Source organism: Tympanuchus pallidicinctus, unplaced genomic scaffold (assembly GCF_026119805.1).
Source record: "Tympanuchus pallidicinctus isolate F22 unplaced genomic scaffold, pur_lepc_1.0 scaffold15, whole genome shotgun sequence".
NCBI classification, from domain to species: Eukaryota; Metazoa; Chordata; class Aves; order Galliformes; family Phasianidae; genus Tympanuchus; species Tympanuchus pallidicinctus.
The window spans coordinates 13,560,160-13,579,484 of NW_026294669.1; the positions used below are offsets into that span (position 1 = coordinate 13,560,160).

Sequence of the window (19,325 nt, forward strand, 5' to 3'; positions counted from 1 at the left end):
CCCCAGACCGAGTTGATTAATCACATCTGATCATTTCCTCTAACGGGACACCAAAGGAAATGGGAATTAAAGTTTGCTGCAGAAATGATTTGTCAGTTTTCCTTTGAATATTGGAGAGATCTGAGGAAATTTGGCAGTGCAAAGGGGGAGAAGGTGGCTTTTTTTTTTTTTTTGCTTTTCTATTTTACTGAGAGGGTTACAAGATCCCACTTAGGTTATTCTTCCCATATACATAAATAATAATAGGAGGAAGCAGGTGTGATTTCCTTGGCTGATGAATCTGTGATCTCAGAGCCATTCAGGAGGACCACGTACTGCCTTCTCTTGGAATTGCTGTTTTTATGGATAGGTTTCCCCCGAGACGTTTCTCACGTCGCCAAACAGCCCCATCTCCCAGTTAAACCAAGATTTTTAAAGCACGACGATGTGGGAAGAAGAGAAAGGGCTCATTTCTTAGACTCCAGACGCAGCTCGATATGAAAGCGAAGCACATCGCTAAAACCACGGTTACAAACGTGGCGTTTTGGAACAAGCCGCGGACTTCCCGAGGAGAAAAAGGAGCGCCACGCCCCACCTTTTCTTCCCCACTCACTTCCCAGCAGCCTTCGGCTCCATCTCCACACAAGCGCAGCGCGGAACCGAGATGGCGCCCCGCCTCTCCTCTCCTCTTCCTTCAGCTCCGCTCGCGCTCTCCGTGCCGCTGGGTGGCGCTGCCCGGACTCCAGGCGCCAGCCGGAGCGCTGATAGCGGCGCACCGCGGCGCTGGCAAGATGGCGCGCGGCGGCAAGGTGAGGGGAGCGGGAAGAGGGAAGCGGGGGGAAAGGTGTTTTTTTCCAGTCCCTCTGTGGTAATGGCCGCACCGTCATGCTCCCGCTGGGGCTGCGCTGCAGGTAGTGGAGTGAAAGGAAATTCCTTATTTTTTGTTCTATTTCTTTTCTAGTCAGCCATAGTGCTGTGCCTGGACGTAGGCATCACGATGAGCAGCAGTTCGGCTCCTGGGGAGGAGTCTCCACTGGAACAAGCCAAGAGGGTTATGACCAAGTTTCTGCAGCGACAGGTATCTGTGACTCTGAATGTGGTAAAAAGCTGCTTAAAAGGGAAATAATACCACCTGTGTGCTGTGGAGTATTTCTTCATGTATTAATCGTTGAAATAAATGAGAAATAAGCAGGAATTAGTCTATTTTTATGTAGAACAGTCCTCTGTGTTTCAGCTGTGCTTTTGTGGCTAAGATGTGGCACTCGGATTGCTTGCTCTTCTCGTTTAGTCCAGGGAAGATAGAAAACTACACTTTCTCTACAATGTTTCAACATTTCTAAGACGACCCATAGTGAGGACTCGTCTCAAGAAGCGAGTCAGCCAGTTTTACTTGTTTTGTCCCAGATATCCCCATGCTGGTCTGCTGTTTTAATTTTATCTAAATCAGTGAACTGCCCCTGGGATTACATTTTTGTAGGATAGCACTGAAAAGTAGATTATTAACATTAATTCAAAATCAGTTCAGCTTGCTGTCTGCCTGACATGGGTGTACATGGACCTACCTGTGTTACTACATTGGTTTTGTATTTTCTCTTTCCAGGTTTTTGCTGAGAGTAAAGATGAAGTTGCTGTAGTTCTGTTTGGCACAGATGGTACAAAGAATAACCTCGCCAGTAGGGATCAATACCAAAACATCACTGTACATAGATCTCTAATGCTGCCAGATTTTGACTTGCTGGAAGACATTCAAAATACAATTCAGCTAGGCTCTGAACAAGCAGACTGTATCCTTTTGCTGTAGAGGGCTTGAACTGATTCAGTTAAGGATAAGAGTGGAAGTCAGCGTTGTGAAGTGGGCTCACGTTTGCTTCTGAAAGTGTAAGGGCTGTTAAAAGTTCAACCAATTTGCGGTTCTAAGTTTGTTCACAAGCAGGTTAGTAACTTCCCTATGTTCTTTTAATCTTTCAAATGGAGCTTTGGCCCTAAGGAATCATTGCTTTAATAAAGTGTTCTTTTAATTAAAGAGCAAAGTTAACAGTGTAGTTTTAGGCCTCAAATAAGGCATGCATTTCTAATTGTAGCATTGCAGCGCTCGGTTTATGCTTTTGCATCAAATGAAATGTTATTCACACGTACCTCATATCAGCAGAAGCACCAGAAGCCAGACTATATAAAAATAAATGTGAAAAATCTCTACTTTAAACATTTCTAATGTTGCCAGATGTCACTCAATATTGTGAGTTGTTTGTTCTATTAGCTGCATAAGGTGAATTTTAAAAGAAAGCAGTCTGAAGAGTTTTCTCTTGTGTTTCACTTAAACACTGTTCTAACTTCTTTGATTGTCATTCCTTTTTTCTGACCATATCGAGATTGATGTGAGTTCTCTTCAGACTGCAGAATCTGTTTCAGTTAACTGTGTGGTCTGGCCAGTCAGTTGTATGTTAGCAGTAGAGTCATGTTCTGTCTTCTCTGGGTGAGCAGATTGGCTCACAGTGATAAAAATACACTCCTGCTGAAAATTATGATGAAGTGGAGCCTATTGAAGGGTTGTTAGATGCAGATGCATTGAAGGTAAATTAATGTGAGGAAAATTATGAAAGTATTTTGAAATGACAAGGAAATTTTGTTTGTGGATACCAAGTAACGTGTATTAGATTTCTCTTTCATTGCACTTGAGCCTCCTTATTGGCAGCTAAGATTGGGCTCTGAATCAGACCCCATACCTCACTATGAGGTGAGTGGGAAGGATACAAGATTGCAAATCGCAGAGGTTATCTAGAAGCCTGTTGTACAGTAGATATTTGAAGCAAACTTAGCTCAAAATGTTTGTTGCTTACAGTGCGTGTATGTCAGTGCTTTGGGAGAAGGGTAAAGACAGAGGATAGTTCATTAAACAAAACATTTCTGTGCTATGATTAATATTCTGAATGAGATTTTCCTTAATTTTGCTTAGTTCTGGATGCAATTATTGTGTGTATGGACTTGCTTCAGCAGGAAACATTGTAAGTATGTATCCTAAAGCCTTTAATAGAATTCTGAGCTTTCACTCTGGAGCTGGCCTGCTTTCTGATTGTGTGAATATTCAAAATGTTTTGTTTTAAAGTAACAAAACAAACATCATGCTACATAATTCTGTCCCTGAAGAATCTCCATGAGACATCTGGCTTCCCTGGGCAATCTACAAGCTTTGATTCAACTGGAAACCATGCAGTAGATTGGTGAGACTACTAGTGCCATCATACAAGGCACAAGTGCTTTACTTAAATAGTGTCACTTTTCTTGTGATCTGTTTTCAAAAAATAAAGTGAATAAGATGTTAAAAAGCAAGGAAAGGACTAATAAATTTACAGAGATAGTGGCATAACTTACTGTATGGGAACTGCTGAGTCACGGCCTGAACCTCTGATTGATCACCTGAGGCGAGCCATGAGTCAGCCAGAGGAGCACAGGTGAAGGCAATTCACCTGTGCTGCTGGAAGGGGTGGAGCCTGGCTGCACCCCTCCTAGACCTATTTAAGAGCTGGCTAGCGGTGGGGAAGGATCTCTGCTGGAGATCACCTCTCTTGGTGTTTTGTGGTGAGCCCAGCCGAAGGGTAAGCTCTTCCACTTATTCTCTTTTTATCGTTGTCTACTTTGCCTAACTCTCTCGATTATATTGTGATTATAACATCTTGATATCTATTGATTATACAATTATATTGTGATTATAACATCTTGATATCTATTGATTATACACTTACCAAAAAAACAAAAATAGAAAGGTGTTGTTTTTTCAGAATAGCACAATAAGGTCTGTTGGAGTTAATATGACTGTGAATACACATAGTGTGAGAGAGAAATTTGTACTAGGAGAAAATAAACTGTAGAGAAAAGTTGGCACCCCAAGCGTTACAAAATTTATTGACAAATTTACTTAGACTGGAAGTGTGATTCTTTCTGACAATAAGTGAACTGATGTTCTAGTAGTTCAACCTTTAGTGTATTTCTTAACGTGGTACCTCCATTGTTCAAAATCAGTGCTACTCATGTAGAAGTAGTTAGTGATTTACACAGTTATAGGGATAGAGTCCTGAATTTGGGGAATTGAAGTGTTCTGTGGGGGAATCAGATAAGGGTTAAAATTTACTTAAAATATGAGTAATGATAGAGAAAACAGCTCCTGTCTGTTTTGTGTGTATGTATGTTTTACAAATACAGAATTAGAAAAGAGCCTTATAGAGAATATTTCTGACATGTAAATATGTTTTGTTTTGTTTTTTTTTTTTAAGAGGAAAGAAATTTGAGAAGAGACATATTGAACTGTTTACGGACCTTAGTAGTCCTGTCAGTGAGGATCAGCTGGAAATTATCGTTGCTAACTTGAAGAAAACAGGAACTTCACTCCAATTTTTGTAAGTATGGATGTGACTATTGTACACTATGTGATTTTACAAAGAAATAGGTATCCATTTTTGATAATGATTTTGAAAGACCTAGTGATCATTTGGTACTTTGTTTCTATAGATGTGTAGCAATATGTGATAAGTAGTTATGTGAATTACATGTGCAGTGAATTGCAGTGAACCTAGCTCTGTTGATAGATGAAGTGCAAATGTATGTTAAAATGATAGTTTCTTCTGCAGGTAAACTTCTAGCTTAGAGCCAAAGTCTAAAATGGGAAACAGAAGATCTATGCAAGCAGTGAAGAGGGAAACAGCGTGACAGAAATAAACAAGAAGTGGTGGTTGTGTGTAGTGGAAATGCTAAGTTACAGCCTGAACCAGTGATTGAGCACCTGGTGGGAAGGCAGGGCCAACCCAGGGGAGCACAGGTGCATGCGGTGCATTGGGTGAGCAGAAGGGGTGGAGCCAGGATCCATCCCTTCCCAGACCTCATTTAAGGGCTGGCAGTGTAGACTAGGGTATCTCATTGGAGTTTCTTGTGTACCTGAGTCCTTCTGGAAGTATGCAGTTTTTTTCCTTTGTTTCTGTGCCTGCTGTGGCTGTGTTTGGGCATGTCTGTACTTGCTGCAGCTTAGGACTTGGCTACTATGCTGTCATTGCTGCACTTTCTATGGCATTGCAGCATTACATTGTGTCACAGCAGCAGCCTAGGTCCCTTCTAGTTAAGAAAGATACTGGGAAAAATAGTGGTGTAGTGTTGTAGGATGCACGTAGCCTGATTTTGATGTCAAAAGGAAAGCGAGACTGAAGAGAGGGGGTGAGTTTGAAAAATTGCAGTGTTCATAGTGGTGGGATTGGAAAATGGAAGCAGAGTCCCCTCCATGTATGCATTTAAGGCCAGGCTGGATGGGGCTTTGAGCAACCTGGTCTGGAGGGAGGTATCCCTGCATATAACAGGGGATTGGAACTAGGTGATCTTAAAGGTCCCTTCCAACCCAAACAGTTCTGTGACTCTGTCTTCAGTACTAAAACAAGAATTCCTTGGTTGTTTTGGTACTGATGTAGGCATTGGTCTGAGGAATTGCTGGTAGTGCTGAGATGTGTTCATTGTTGCACATGGTGGTAAAAGCATGCTAAAGGCCTTTGGTAGGAGCTTGTTTTAAAGTAGAACTTTGTGTGGGTGTTAACAATAGCTGCTGGTAACAGTTTTGTGGAGGAAATTAAAATTGCAGTTTTATTTCTGAAAATTTTCAATATTTATTTTCAGCTGTATGCTCCATTCTTTAAGGAGCTGTAGTGTGGACTTAATAAATTCATTGAAGCCATTTCTGGACCCAGAGCTAAGGTTACAGCAAGACTAGACAGGAAGGGAGTGAAGGAAAATAATGACAATCTTATTGCTTTTTTTTAATCTGCATTGTCTTTACTCTCTAGTTCTTTGCTACAGGCAGTCTGAAGTGTGATGCCCAGAATACCTTCAGCAGTCTATTCAAGTCATTACCAATGCCAATTAAGCCTTGTATATTTCTATGTTTTGTGAGCTGTGCAGCTTTTTGTACATAGAAAATGTGAATCTTGATACAGTTTTTGTTTTGGTTGGTTATTGTCATTCAGAAGAAAACTAGCTCCTGCTTGTGTTCTTAGTTTACCATTTCCAGTGGATGGTGCTGATGGACATGGAGATGCAAGTGCCAACTCGCAGTTGCACCAAAACTCATTCCCAAGAAAGAGGTTAACTGCGCAGCAAAAGGAAGGCATTGATGTGGTGAAGAAGTTGATGCATACTTTGGATGAAGAAGGAGGGCTGGAAGAAATTTACACTTTCAGGTAAGCTTGACTAGTCCTCTTTATAGTGCTTTAAATTTACTTTCTGATTTCTTCCCTGAAAAGATTAAATGAATTAGACAGTTGCATGACTGTCAGTTTCACCAAAGTCAGTGGATTTTTTTATAACTTTGTAACTTCCATTCTTTTGAAGTGTAGAACTTTGTCAGTAGCTCCAAAATAGTTAGAAAAGCTTGCAGATTTTGGTGGGAAAATGTTGGTGGTTTTTTTTTTTTTTTTTTTTTTAATACCTGAACTTAACAAAATTGTTTTCCTCTGTCTTCATTGTTGCAGCATTTTTGAGGGAATGCTTCTATGAATGAGATCTTCTTCTAAGAATGTTTTTGAAAGAGTTGGAATCTGTGATATGATACAGATAGAACATTTTGCTTTTAATGGTAGCTTGTTTCTCAGTTTGAGACTTCTTGTAACTCACTAGTTTGTCAAACTGCCACAAACCTTTTGATTAACGTTGTTTGTTATTTATCATTTTACTTGTGAAGTTTCCTTCCCTCACTCTGTCCCACTGACCTGGCTTGCATAACAGCAGCCACTTAAACTGTAATGAGTGGTAGTATGAATTAGTGCTGAAATGTGTATCACTGTGTATATAATCCATGCTACTCTATAGAGCAGCATCAACCTACAGGGAAAAAAAAGACAGGCCTTGTTTTTGCATCAGAAGACTGCAGAGATGAGCAGTATCTTTTGGGGGCCATTTATCCTTTGGAATAATCCATATGCATGAAGCTACTTTGCTGGCTTGGCCCCTTCTTTATATAGGTATTTTATCACGGGCTTTTTGCTACTCTGTAAGCTGTATTTGTGCCACACTTTAAAGGGTAATCCAAAATCTTTGGATAAATAGGCATTTGGGTAATGGATTTAAGCTTTAGTTGTTTAAGAATATGTGAGGTATTAGATGCAGTTAAGTTGCTTATCAAGCTTTAAGGAGTCAGCTGTGCAAATCCATTTCAGTCACATTCTTTGTTTTCCTGTGTTAATTATCTCTGCTGGTAAAATTTATTTATAAATTATTAATGCAAGGAAGGTAAGTGAGATAATTTTCTTTGCTTGTTTTAGGTTTGATTTTCAGTTATCAGGCAAGAGGTTCTTCTGCTTCCATTCTTTTGGGAGAAATGACTGAAGAGCAGTGGAGACAAGACAGTTTTAAAACACATGTGCATTTATTAGCATTTTAGTGACTGAATAGTCTTTGATAATAGGGTGTATTTTTATTCTGTAAATATGAGAGATTGAAAGACTTAATTAAAATTGAGTTTAAATTACATTTTTAGGCATTTGGTGCCTTCAGGTGTTTGATTTTCACATTCCTCTTTGAACATACGTTGGAGTAGTTTTAATGATGTAGTCACAAATTCTTTGTAACAATCCTGTATCGGTGTCTCTTCTGCTAGAAAAGGTGTTTTTCCTCCCTCCCTTCTTTTCTCTAGGGAAAAAGAAATCTAATGTTTATCTCATTCCGAAAGTTCAGTGTATTTTCTCCTTTTATCATACTTCTGTTTGAGCTTTAAAAAAGTAAACAACAGCTGCAACAAAATACAAACAAAACAAATAAACAAGAAGCCAAGCTGCTTCTCCTAAGAAAGCTAAAAAGTAGAATAAGTGAAATTCTGTATTAGCGTTTTTAAGAGTTGATCTTTATTTCTGCTAGACAAACTCTTTTAATCAACAGAAGTACATTCTGAGTTTCATTACGATGTGAGAAAGGGGAGATCAACACTATTTTGTGTAATCATGCAATAAAAATAACATTTTCTGAGCACTTGGGCACTGGAATTTTATAGCAAAAGAGCTAATAGAGTTTGCATTAGCTGGAAACCATTCCAGAGTGCAATAGTTGAGCCTGTTTGATTTCACAATAATGTATTATACACTACTTTTATTTCCAGCTTCTAAATTTTGGACTCCATTGCATAAATTTGTGCAGTTGAATAAACACTTTTTGGTATGAGATCATTAAAATTCCCTTTCTTGTATTTGATGAACTTGCACATATGCTGTTTAGGCTAGAAATATTTGAAGTAACTTATTTCATTCTAGCTGAATGCTCCAAAAAGAATGAGTTCATTAGCACTGTTTAAAAAAAAAAAAAGTCAGAAGTTAATTACCACACAAACAAAGTCACGTTAATTGAAGCTGGATTATTTATTTCTTCGCTTCCACTGCAGAAAACATTTCACCACTTGGAGAAGCCTTTTCTAATTTAGGTTGTTCAGCTAACTACGTGCCCTAATTGACTGAGCATAGAGAAATGTAAAATGCTTAATAAGCAATTGTGTAGTTTCCTCATAAGACCTATTGTACTGTCTTTATGCCCTAATGTCACACTGTAATGAAGACTCAAGATGGGAATAACCTACTGTGCCACCTCTTTTGTTCCTTCTCTCTGACAATGGTTAATGACAAGATTATTCACAGAGTTTATTTTCTAATGCTTCGTGCCATTTAAGCTGAAACAATTGGGCTCCTGCATCTCCCTGAAGAAAGTGTATTGTCTGTAATATTTTATTACAGTTCACCAAAGAGTTCATTACTGTCTTCTTGATTCCTTTGTTTAGAGAGAGCCTGGAACATCTTGCAATGTTTAAGAAAATAGAAAGAAGACCTGTACCTTGGTCATGCCAGTTAACTATTGGTTCCAATTTGTCTATAAGGATTGTGGCCTACAAAGCAGTAAGTGCATAAAATCATATATTTTATTGTATGTTAGCAACCTGTTGGGTGCAGCTGCAAATGTTATCCTTAAAGGTTTAAAAAACAAACAAAAAAACACAAAAAAACCAAAAGCACAAAAAAAAAATCTGAAAAAGCATCCATAATAATGCAGAGATTTTGTGTATAGAAGTAGATATGAAACTGGTTCCCACAGCAACTCTTTAGCTTCACCATGTTGTACGCATGTTATCAAAAATTAATGATACGCATAAATGGAAGTAATTGCTGTCCATGCTGTGACACAATGGTGTTGGTGTTGAAGTTGATGAACTTGATAAAGAATGCTGCACTTGTGGGAAGCTTTCCATGTGGTATCAGTGAAATGTCTGCAGCTCCATGAGATTTAATATATATCTCTTAACTCCTAGGCATGCTTTTGTGTGTAAAATGACGAGTGTAAATGTTAATCAGTTATTGTTTCAAGTTGCATCTATTATTATTTCACATTTAAGAAAGATGTATTTTCAACTTGTTTGCTTTATACTGTTGGACAGAGCTTATATGCAGTCTGTTTCCCTTATATTTTCTTTTGGTCCTTCACACAGTGCTAAGAAGTATATTAAAACACAAAAATTGTGTGAAATTCCAGTAACAGAAGCAATAGGTTACTATATAGCATAGCAGTACTGATGAATCTGGTGAGATAGAAGTTGACTGATTTGTTATTAGAATCCAAAACTGAGAGTCTGATCAGAACAGTAAGGCATCAAAGCATATTAGGAAGTTGAAGTATTTTTGAAGGGCAGGCATGTAGCCTTGAGAGAGCTGTCTGTGGGCCCATCTTTTTTTTTTTTTTTTAATATTTATAAATGTTGGTTGGAATATTCTTCCAGAGCCTGTATGAATTGACAGTAAGGATCCCTTCCCAAAGGTGTTCACATACACAACGAAGTAACCCTGTGAGTGAGCAACCTGAACCAAGTTGCTAGCCTGAGGTCATACAGCAGCTGGAGTAGAGCTAGAAATAGACTTGTGGTATTGACTGCCATAATCCATTCTTCTGTTTTCTACCCAGTACTACGTTTTTCTTCTCATTTATTAAGTTCACCATCAGGTTCAAAGAAGAAAGACAGCGTATTTTTTTCCTTGTAGTCAGGAAATGTTTGCTGATTGCACTTCAGTATTTTTTCCTTCTTTCCCTGCCCAGTCCTGTGGTGCAGCTTGTCTTCTGTTTTTTGGAGAAGCTATAGTAAGATAGGGTGCTTTTTTTTATGCTGTTAGATAGTAATGTGATGGCTAACTGAGGCAAACAAGCTGAATGAGTGTTGTCTTTTACCTTTAATGTGCATCTTAATACTTTGTCAAGAGTACATAAGTAAAGGAAGTAAAATAAATGACAAGCTGCATGACTTCCACAAGTACCACAGCAAGTGGTATGATAAATGATAAAGTTGAATGACAGCTCTCATAAGGATGAAACAGTGTGCTGAAAGTACTGTAGTAGCAGTCAGGAATGTATGATTGGGCTCTCTTACTGGCAAAATTACCTAGTACTTGGTCTAAGACTTTTGTTTGTGTTCTGGGAAGAGTTCTGGATCCAGTTGAAACATTAAATGTTCCTTTTCTTCAAATTTGGATATAAAGCTCACAGAAGAGAAGGTGAAAAAAATTTGGACAGTTGTGGATGCTAAAACCCTCAGAAAAGAAGATGTGCAGAGAGAAACCGTTTACTGTTTAAATGATGATGATGAGACAGAGGTTCAGAAAGATGATACTATCCAAGGTATGACTTCTTTGTGTGCATCCTAGAGGCAGACCTGAGATAATGGCTGTATTCTTGTAGAACTCAAAAGTGCTTAGCTGATGTAGTTGGAAGTATAAATGTAATTTAAAAATGTAAACTGTCTGTCTTTGCATATTCTGGAAGTTCTTATTCTTCCTAGTAATAGGAAGAGTAGTACTAATACCACCAGGTGGGACTTGGAGGGGACTACAGCTTCCTAAACAGAACAGTGTGGAAGGCAATCTCAGTTCTGCAGTCAGTGGTGGTGTTACCTTTACCTTTTTCAAATCTCCAGAGGTACTGATAACATGAATATTTTATAGTACTTTTTTTTTTTTTTCCTAGATAAACAACTGGTCTACATATTCTGCAGAGTATAAAACAATTCTATTAGCTTAACTTCAAATTCCACAAGAGGTGTGATATGGAATAGTGGTATATACAGTGTTTCTAAGTGCATTAAATTCCTGAGAGGACTGAAGGTCCCATAAGCAGTGTGAAGTAATCTACTTTTTAAAAAAAAAAAAAACAAAATTAAGCAAATATGTGATTTTTTTTTGTGTGTGTGTGATTCTAGATTTTGTTATTGAATAATTCTTTCCAGATTGCATTTTTTGTCCCATATAATTGGGACAAGTGTATTAATTGAAAAGGGCACAGTTATTCAGATAACAGTATACAGATTTAATGTTATGTAAATAAAATAAACTTAAAAACGTGGACATATTGTGCTTTGTTGTTTTTTAATTTAACCTCTTTGAATTGTACTAGGAGTACTTTAAAGAAATAGCAGATAAAAATGCCACCCAAACAGTATGAGATACGTGTGTGTGTGTATCTATTTGATTCTTTAGCTGAAATGATAGGTAAAATTGAGTACTCTGTTATTTCAAAACTATCAGTGTTTTTAAAAATCCACTTAACATAGTGACTTGTCCTTTGCTGGTGTCTTGGAATTGCCCCAGCTGGTGAAAAGCTGTGGGATGTTGCTAATAACAAAGAAAAAATGTTGTGAATAGTTCAGTAGAAACAAAAGATGAAAAATTTCTCTTATCAGTGGTATTACATTTTTCTTAAAGAGCAGATAATGTCTTAAACTTCTGTGGACATTTTGAGAAATGGTGTGATTAGATGATATTTTGCATTTGAAACACCCATACCAAAATATCATTTGTTTTGTCTGCTTATTTGCTTTTCAGTTTCCAGAAAATTTGTATGCATATAGGCTTTTCATCCAGAGATTTACTTGTGTTCCTTCTGTTCCTTCTGCTTTCATCTCACCTAAGATATACAGCCTGTAGTCTGTGACAGTATAATAATGTGATGATGATACAGGGAGGGTATTTTAACTTCAGGTAGGGAAATGAGTAATTGGTACAGAAAAACAAAGAGGCTCCTATTTTATCTAGGTATCCCTATAATGTAGGGCATGGGAATTAAAATAGAAGTGTCTAGAAAGATCACTTATGCATACAAAGATGTTTTGATTTTTTTTTTCTACTATATGATGGTGTATCTCACTACCAATGTTAACACACTTTGTTCTCTGAGTCCCTTGTGATGTCATTTCCTTCTTAAGATTTATGCTGTGGTTTTTTTTCCTTCATTACATCTGCAGAGAGTGTTGTAGTCTATTTGTTACATCTATTCTCTGATCATAACTTTGTTAAGCAAGACGTTCAGTTTCTTTATCTTTTCTGCTCGCTACAAGGGCTGTTATGTAAAATGATCTACAAGGAGTACAATTGCTGTTCATGAAGTACAAAATGATTCTGTAGGGTGTGTGCTTTTTTTGTTAACAGGAAAAGTAATTTGGTGAGCGTGTGGAGTGTAGCTGTGGGGTGTGCATGCATTGTTAAAATATTCAGAGAGCTAATTTCAGTGATGGAATTGTAGGCCCATATGCTTACCAGATGCTCCTCTCTTGTTTTCCAGGGTTTCGCTATGGGAGCGATATAATTCCTTTTTCCAAAGAAGATGAAGAGCAAATGAAATACAAAACTGAAGCAAAATGTTTTTCTGTTCTGGGATTCAGCAGATCATCTCAGGTACAGTACTAAACTTGTTCAGTCTACTGGCTTGTTACAGACAGTTGATTTTGGTTTAAATTTGTTGTAATTGTGGTGGTGTACTCAATTCCAGAACTGGGAATGGGGCATCTGCAGCCAAGTATAGAGGAGTGGATTTTAGTAGATGCAAGCAGTATGTAGTCTTGTGAAGAAGAGACATCTGTAAATATGGCCATTCTTCTTTCTGGTGAAACAAGAGCCACTGACCTCAGATCTCCACAAAGTGACTACAGATATGCCGTAGTTTTAATTTCATCTTACTAACTTACACAGTGATGCTTGATCTACAAGAGTAGATGAATTTACTTTTTGTATGGATAAAGCAGAAGCTGTGGGCTTTCCTCAGCCAGGAGTGTTTTGTTTGGTTGGTTTTTTTTTTTTACTTTCAAACACAAGAAACCTCTCTCTTAATGTTATAAGAATGTTAAAAAAAAGCCTGGGAACTAATAGCATTCCTTCTATTTTCCGTAAGGATTAGGTTATGAATGGTACCTTTCTTTTGGCTTCTGTAATAAAAATTAAGTGTAGCAGAGAGTTCACAGAACTAAGATGAAGGTAGCATCACTGAAAAGCCTTCTGTATCCCAAGGAGATCCTCACTGTTTGTGGAATAGATGCACTTATGTGACAAAATTAATGCTACAGATACATCTGTTTTACCTGGGAAAACTTAAAGGCTTAACAAACCCTTCTGGAAATGTGATAGATGACAAGAATGCACAGGAGTGCATGCCATTAATTCTTAGAAGCTGCCTTTGCTCTTTCTTTTCCAGGATATTGCACAGGGTGACTGAAACTTGACTCCATCTCAGAGTTCACAGCACCCAGTCCTTTTCACACTCAGTGCTGAAGTGGGACCATAGGGGAGCTCTATCTTCTCTTCTGGAAGTTTTTAGCCCTTTTGCTCCTTTTTGAAAAGTCTCAGTGCCTGTATAAAAAAGAACCCTTGATAAAAGGCTGAGCCATCACTAGCTTTACCAAGAAGGAAAGGTGCTGATGAAAAAGAGGAAGTTTCTGCAGAAGCTGTCTCCCTATTGTATGCAACTAAACATTTCTGTCTAGTTGGCATAGAAGACCCTGTGTACTACTAGAGATATTGTTAGACTACTGTGGTGTGATCATCTAAAGCATATTGACTGAAAAAGCAGAAAGTTACACTGGTGAATTAAAATGAGATTCCAGCCTAAATAAGACCTGTAACCTGGCTGTTCCTTAAGGATGTTCAGATTGCAAAATTGCTTAAAAAAAAAAAAAAAAAAAACCAGCACAATAACTTATGCACTGAAAGTGATTGTTTAAGGAAAAGCACTGTGCTTGAGCTTATACACCTTAAATTGGCTGGGGCGGGGAGATGTTGGGAGCTGCTAAATGCAGTACCAAAAACTGGATCTGACATGCTGAAGCCCTCTGTTCAGACAGCAAGTTTCACAAGAGAATTTTTTTATCTTTCTCTGGTCTTAATAGTTTACTGCTGAATCTTACTGTCTTCATTATTTTCTGTAAGATGTGTTGTACCATGTGCAGCATTTTCTTAGCTGGAAACTGGCCTTCTGTTTCAACTTGAAATCTCTTTTATTGAAAAGAGAAACTGACTTGAAAGCAGCTGAGAAGTGTCGTGCTCCTGTAAGTGAGCAGTCCTTTTCTTGTAAGCTGTTATTTTTCCTCTGTTGGTCAAATAGTGCAGTAATACTTCCAAACTGCCACCATATAATTTATTGCAGGAATAATTTTTTGTTTTTTTATCACATAAACATGCCCTGGGGAATTAAGAACCTTTTGTATTTTTCAATGCACAAAACGTGTACTGCTTTTGAAATTTTTTACAATGGATTTCATGATAAACAGGAATGGAATTACATATTAAATAATGTATGCTCTGGTCCTGTAACTAGAATTGAGAGTATTTAAGCGCATTAGTAGTTGGATATAGCATATCAGATTAGAATTATTTAGGGGAGTTGTAGGATTAAAATTATATTGTACAGATAATGTACAATATATATATTGTACAGGAGGTTTTCAATTACAAGTAGAATTTTCAAGACATTTGCTTTTCTTGTGTTTTGGCTCCTGAATTTTATTGTTTGAAGTCGTGCTACCAACACAATTCAAATGCATGTTGTATTTAAATTTAATTTTATTTAAAAGTAATAATTAAAAAAAAAACAACCCTATGAAGAAAAGATAACTAGAGAAACGGGAACAGCTCCAAATTCATAATTAAGAAGGAATAGAACCACCTCTTATTTTCTTAGTTATTCACGTCCCTCAGCAAAAAAAAGATCAGAGGCCGTTTAAACTTTGATTTTTGATTTATAAGCAATGCTGTGTAAAACAAAAAATAATACTTGAAAATATTACAAAGGATCCATTTCCTTGGCAAACAAAAGCTACAGTGATGCACACTTCAGATATTTATATGAAATATACAAATGCCTGAGACTTTTAGGATAGAAGGGCAAAGGATAATTGAAGGCAGAGTAAATGAGTTCAGCAATTGTGCTGTAATAGGTTAAACAGATCTGCTGTGGTATAAGTTGTCATTGACTTCAACAGCATTATGCTAATTTGCTAAATGATGAAACTCCATGTAGTTTGGAGGTAATATAATTTGGTGGGATTTTCTTTAACAAGGAAAGGTCATTTTCACTAGTGCAATATGTGTGCTTTGACAACTGTTCCACTATTGCAGTGTTTCTCTGGGTGTGTCTCAGCCTCTGCAGCTCTGGTTATTGGAGCAATGCCCAGTAATGACACTTTTTTTCAGTCAGCCATGTTCATGAGCAGCATACACTCTGCTAACAGAAGTTCTGCTTTGCCAGTGCAGCTGTAAATACTACACAGTGCTCTTAAACTAGCTTTATTAGTTAAGGGTGTGACTTTCTTCAGTTTCCTTTTCATTTAGTTTTGCTAGCTAGAATAGATGTAGCATAGTACCTGTTAGGTTTAGGTGTTTTGTTAACTACTGACTTATTACTGGATGTTTTCCACACTCACAATAGCTACACGTAACGTAGCCTCTTATTCCTGCCAACTGATAGGAAGGTTATGGGAATATTTTGTAGAATATGATTTTCACACTGAGTGAAAAATGGAAATATGGAACATACACAAAGCCTTAACCTCTACGCACGGTGGTTAGGTTCTTTGGCTTCTCACTTAAGTAACGTTTTGGTTGTCCAGTAGTTTACTCGGTCTGAGTACGTTAATAACATTTGTTTTACATCCAGCTAATCTCTGACTATTTCAATCTGCAGATCCAGAGGCACTGTTACATGGGCAACCAGGTTCTCAAGGTCTTTGCAGCGAAAGACGATGAGGTAAGATGAACTCAAATTTAATACTGAAAGTGATTTCAAAGAATCATTAAGGCTGGAAAAAACATCTTAAGATCAGCTAGTTCAACCGTCCACCTACTACTAACGTTGCCCAATAAATCGTGTCTCTTCAGTACCGTGTCTACATGTTTCTCAAATGCCTCCAGGGACAGTGAATCAACCACCTCCCTGGGCAGCCCATTCCAGTGCCTGACTAATCTTTCAGGGAATTAGTTTTTCCTGATATCCAACCTGAACCTGTCCTGATGCAGCTTGAGGCCATTCCCTCTTGTCCTGCCACTAGTTACTTGGGAGGAGAGGCCAACCCCCACCTCCTATCAGGTAGTTGTATAGGGCAGCAGGGTCTCTCCTAAGCCTCCTCTTTTCCAGGCTAAATAATCCCAGTACCCTCAGCTACTCCTCATAAAGCCTGTGCTTCAGACATCTTATCAGCTTTGCTGTCCTTTTCCAGGTATGCTCTAGGGCCTCAATGTCTTTCTCTTAGTGAGGGGCCCAAAACTGAACATAGTACTGAAGATGCTGCCTCACCAGAGCTAAGTACAGGGGAATGATCACCTCCCTGTTTTTTGATGACTATGCTGTTTCTAATCAAGCCAGAATGCCATTGGCCTTCATGGCCAGTCTGCCCTGGAATAGCAAAGAAAGCAGTGGTGCTTGAAATTGTTCCTTCTTTCTGCACTGATAAAACAGAAGCATTCTTAATACAACTTATAGTCTTGTACCATTGTCCACTGAAATTCAAAGTAGTTTGAACCTCAAATGAATACCCTGTCTCATGAATAATGAGAAACCTGTAAATATTTTTGTGCAGGGGCATGGTGGCTAAGTTCACTTTCACACAGACCGTTCTACTGTTTAGAACAGACTTCCAAATTATTTTAAACATGAGAAGTAAGAGCATCACTGTAGGACTTTGATGTATTTGATTAAGGGTCTGACTTTTCTCTATTTATCTCATAATGTTTCTGGGAACTTTTCATGGATAGTGTGAATGGTGGTACATCTGAATCTAAAGCTAATGCTCAGCTTTGAGTGGACCCACTCTCATGATAGGATTTGAACTTTGTTTCTTAGTTTTCAAAATTGTCATGTTTAAAAAAAAAATAAAAATATTGTGAACATGAAGTTGTAGTTGAAAGTGCTGCTGAATTCACTGTGGAAAGTATCTTTCAGCAGACTAATGAGAACTTGTATGATTTTTTTTCCAGAATGCAGCAGTTGCTTTTTCTGCCCTTGTTCAAGCATTGGATGAGCTGAATGTAGTAGCTATAGTGCGTTATGCTTACGATAGGAGATGTAACCCACAAATTGGTGTAGCTTTTCCATGCATTAAGGATGCGTATGAGGTAACTTTTCACCTTTACCTTTTCTTAGGGAGATTCTTTAGAGATGCTTTAACAATACCAAGTAATAAATGATTATAATTGAACCGTGTGAATTTGCAGTGTTGTATGGTACCAGAAGAAGCCACTATTGTTTTTATGACGTAGTATCAAGTCTTAGGACAAGGAGGTGACAAATAGCTTTAAGTAAATGTCTTAAAAAAAAAAACAACAGAAAAGTAATAATACATATTTCTATTAGAGTTCTCTATATTAGAGATTTGAATAAAATTGATCTGTATTTTAATAATAATAATTTCATTTTGTTATTCTTGGAATCTGTATGTTGATATCTAGAAGAGGTGTAATCGGATATTTAGACAAGTTACCACTATTCTCTTGCTGTGTTACTAACTACCTCTAAGAGTACTATTCAAAGTTGTACTAGATTCCTTCTTTGATTCTAAATGCTCATTTATTTCCAGGTTGCTTAGTAATGCAAATTTTTGGTGTACAGTTGGCACTTCAGGCATGTCCAGTTACTCCAGTGTCATTAGGATTCAAAGTCAACTGGGACTGAGGGGAGGAGCTAACAGCTCTTAAAGATGCTTCTTAAATTCAGGTTGAGAGTCAGGAAGACAATATTTACTTTATACTATGAAATTATTTACTTAAGGACTATGAAAAAAGATAAAATTTCGGGTCATTTTTTTTTTAATTAAAAAAAGTAAACTTATCATATTTGAAATATTTCTTTAAGTTTTGAAAGACCCCAAACGACAGTTTCTTAGAATTTTTGCTACGTATGTTTCCACTGATCTTTCTTGAGAGACGACTGAAAGAGCTCAATATATTTAGCATGGCTGAGCAATGACTAAGGTGGGGGCGGACGTAAGTCTTCAGGCTTATGAAGGCTACAAACATAAAGGATGGAAAGGAGTTATTTAGGGTAGTATATACTGGAGGAGGTATTTGAATAAAGGGAAAATCAGCACGACAATGTCAGGGGGAAAAAAACTACTTCTTTGAAACACAGTGAGCTGTGATAAAACCTCCCAAAGCTTCAGTGTATGGGGTATTTAAACCTTGGCTGGATGGAACTCTTTGCAAGTCAAAGGTGTTGGATGGCCTTGGGGGTCTTTATTCAGCCTGTAGTAAGTTAAGAAGTGTTGCCATCATTGTATTCTGAAATAATTTTTTATTTTTTACTGCTTAAAATGATGTTGCTCTATATGCATTTTACTGATTAATTTTTACATATATAAGTAAAATTAAAAGATCTAATATCTGTGTTTTATTGCCCAATGGATCACTTTGGGGTACCTCAGATTTATTTTTTTTTTAACTTTATGCTTAGTTTTTTTCTTCTTGGATTTTTCTTCTGTTTTCTCTCTCAGTGTCTCTTCTATGTTCAACTACCGTACATGGAGGATGTAAGACAGTACATGTTTTCATCTTTGAAAAACAATAAGAAATGCTCTCCTACTGGTAAGATAATCCTTTCTTGGGAAACTGGACAAATGCTATAACACTCTTCTTTTAAGATATTCTGAAACACTAGAATACTTGGCTTTCTGATGAAATTGTATGCTTTGTCATTTTTTGACATAGGAAAGTACACAGCCACTGCAACAGCCCTTTTGAAATAAGTTCTAGTGTTGCCACTGTGAAATGTGAAACAAGCGTTTAAATTACAGCAGTTCAGTTGCGGGCTGAGCAGACCTGAGGGGTTTGTGGACAGTCTTTCAAAGCTGTCTTGTTGAATGAATTCTGGCTCAGATTTTATCATTATTAGTCTCACAGGATTTTTCAGTGGCAGACATTTGAGAGTTAGTCCTCCATAAACCTTGATCTTGGAGCTTGCTTGTGAGACTAAATGGCCAGATCGTGCAGGGCCTGCAATATGTGATTGGTTAGCTAGGATTAGAATAGAGCAATCACTCCAAACAA

The 19,325-nt window shown here is 37.6% G+C and overlaps 1 protein-coding gene across 2 annotated transcripts in view; it reads left to right on the forward strand.

Annotated features, from left to right (window-relative positions):
- The first annotated feature begins 451 nt into the window (after positions 1-451).
- XRCC5 (X-ray repair cross complementing 5) overlaps positions 452-19,325 on the forward strand; it is a 43,128-nt gene continuing 24,254 nt past the window's right edge. For both annotated transcript variants that reach the window (XM_052676522.1, XM_052676521.1), the window contains exons 1-12: positions 452-788; positions 941-1,057; positions 1,580-1,763; positions 2,933-2,981; positions 4,248-4,370; positions 6,006-6,188; positions 8,768-8,882; positions 10,509-10,647; positions 12,583-12,695; positions 15,973-16,035; positions 17,262-17,399; positions 18,773-18,863. In XM_052676522.1, coding sequence (XP_052532482.1) covers positions 477-788; positions 941-1,057; positions 1,580-1,763; positions 2,933-2,981; positions 4,248-4,370; positions 6,006-6,188; positions 8,768-8,882; positions 10,509-10,647; positions 12,583-12,695; positions 15,973-16,035; positions 17,262-17,399; positions 18,773-18,863 — 1,627 coding nt within the window. In that variant the 5' untranslated portion in view covers positions 452-476. The remainder of the gene's footprint in view (positions 789-940; positions 1,058-1,579; positions 1,764-2,932; positions 2,982-4,247; positions 4,371-6,005; positions 6,189-8,767; positions 8,883-10,508; positions 10,648-12,582; positions 12,696-15,972; positions 16,036-17,261; positions 17,400-18,772; positions 18,864-19,325) is intronic.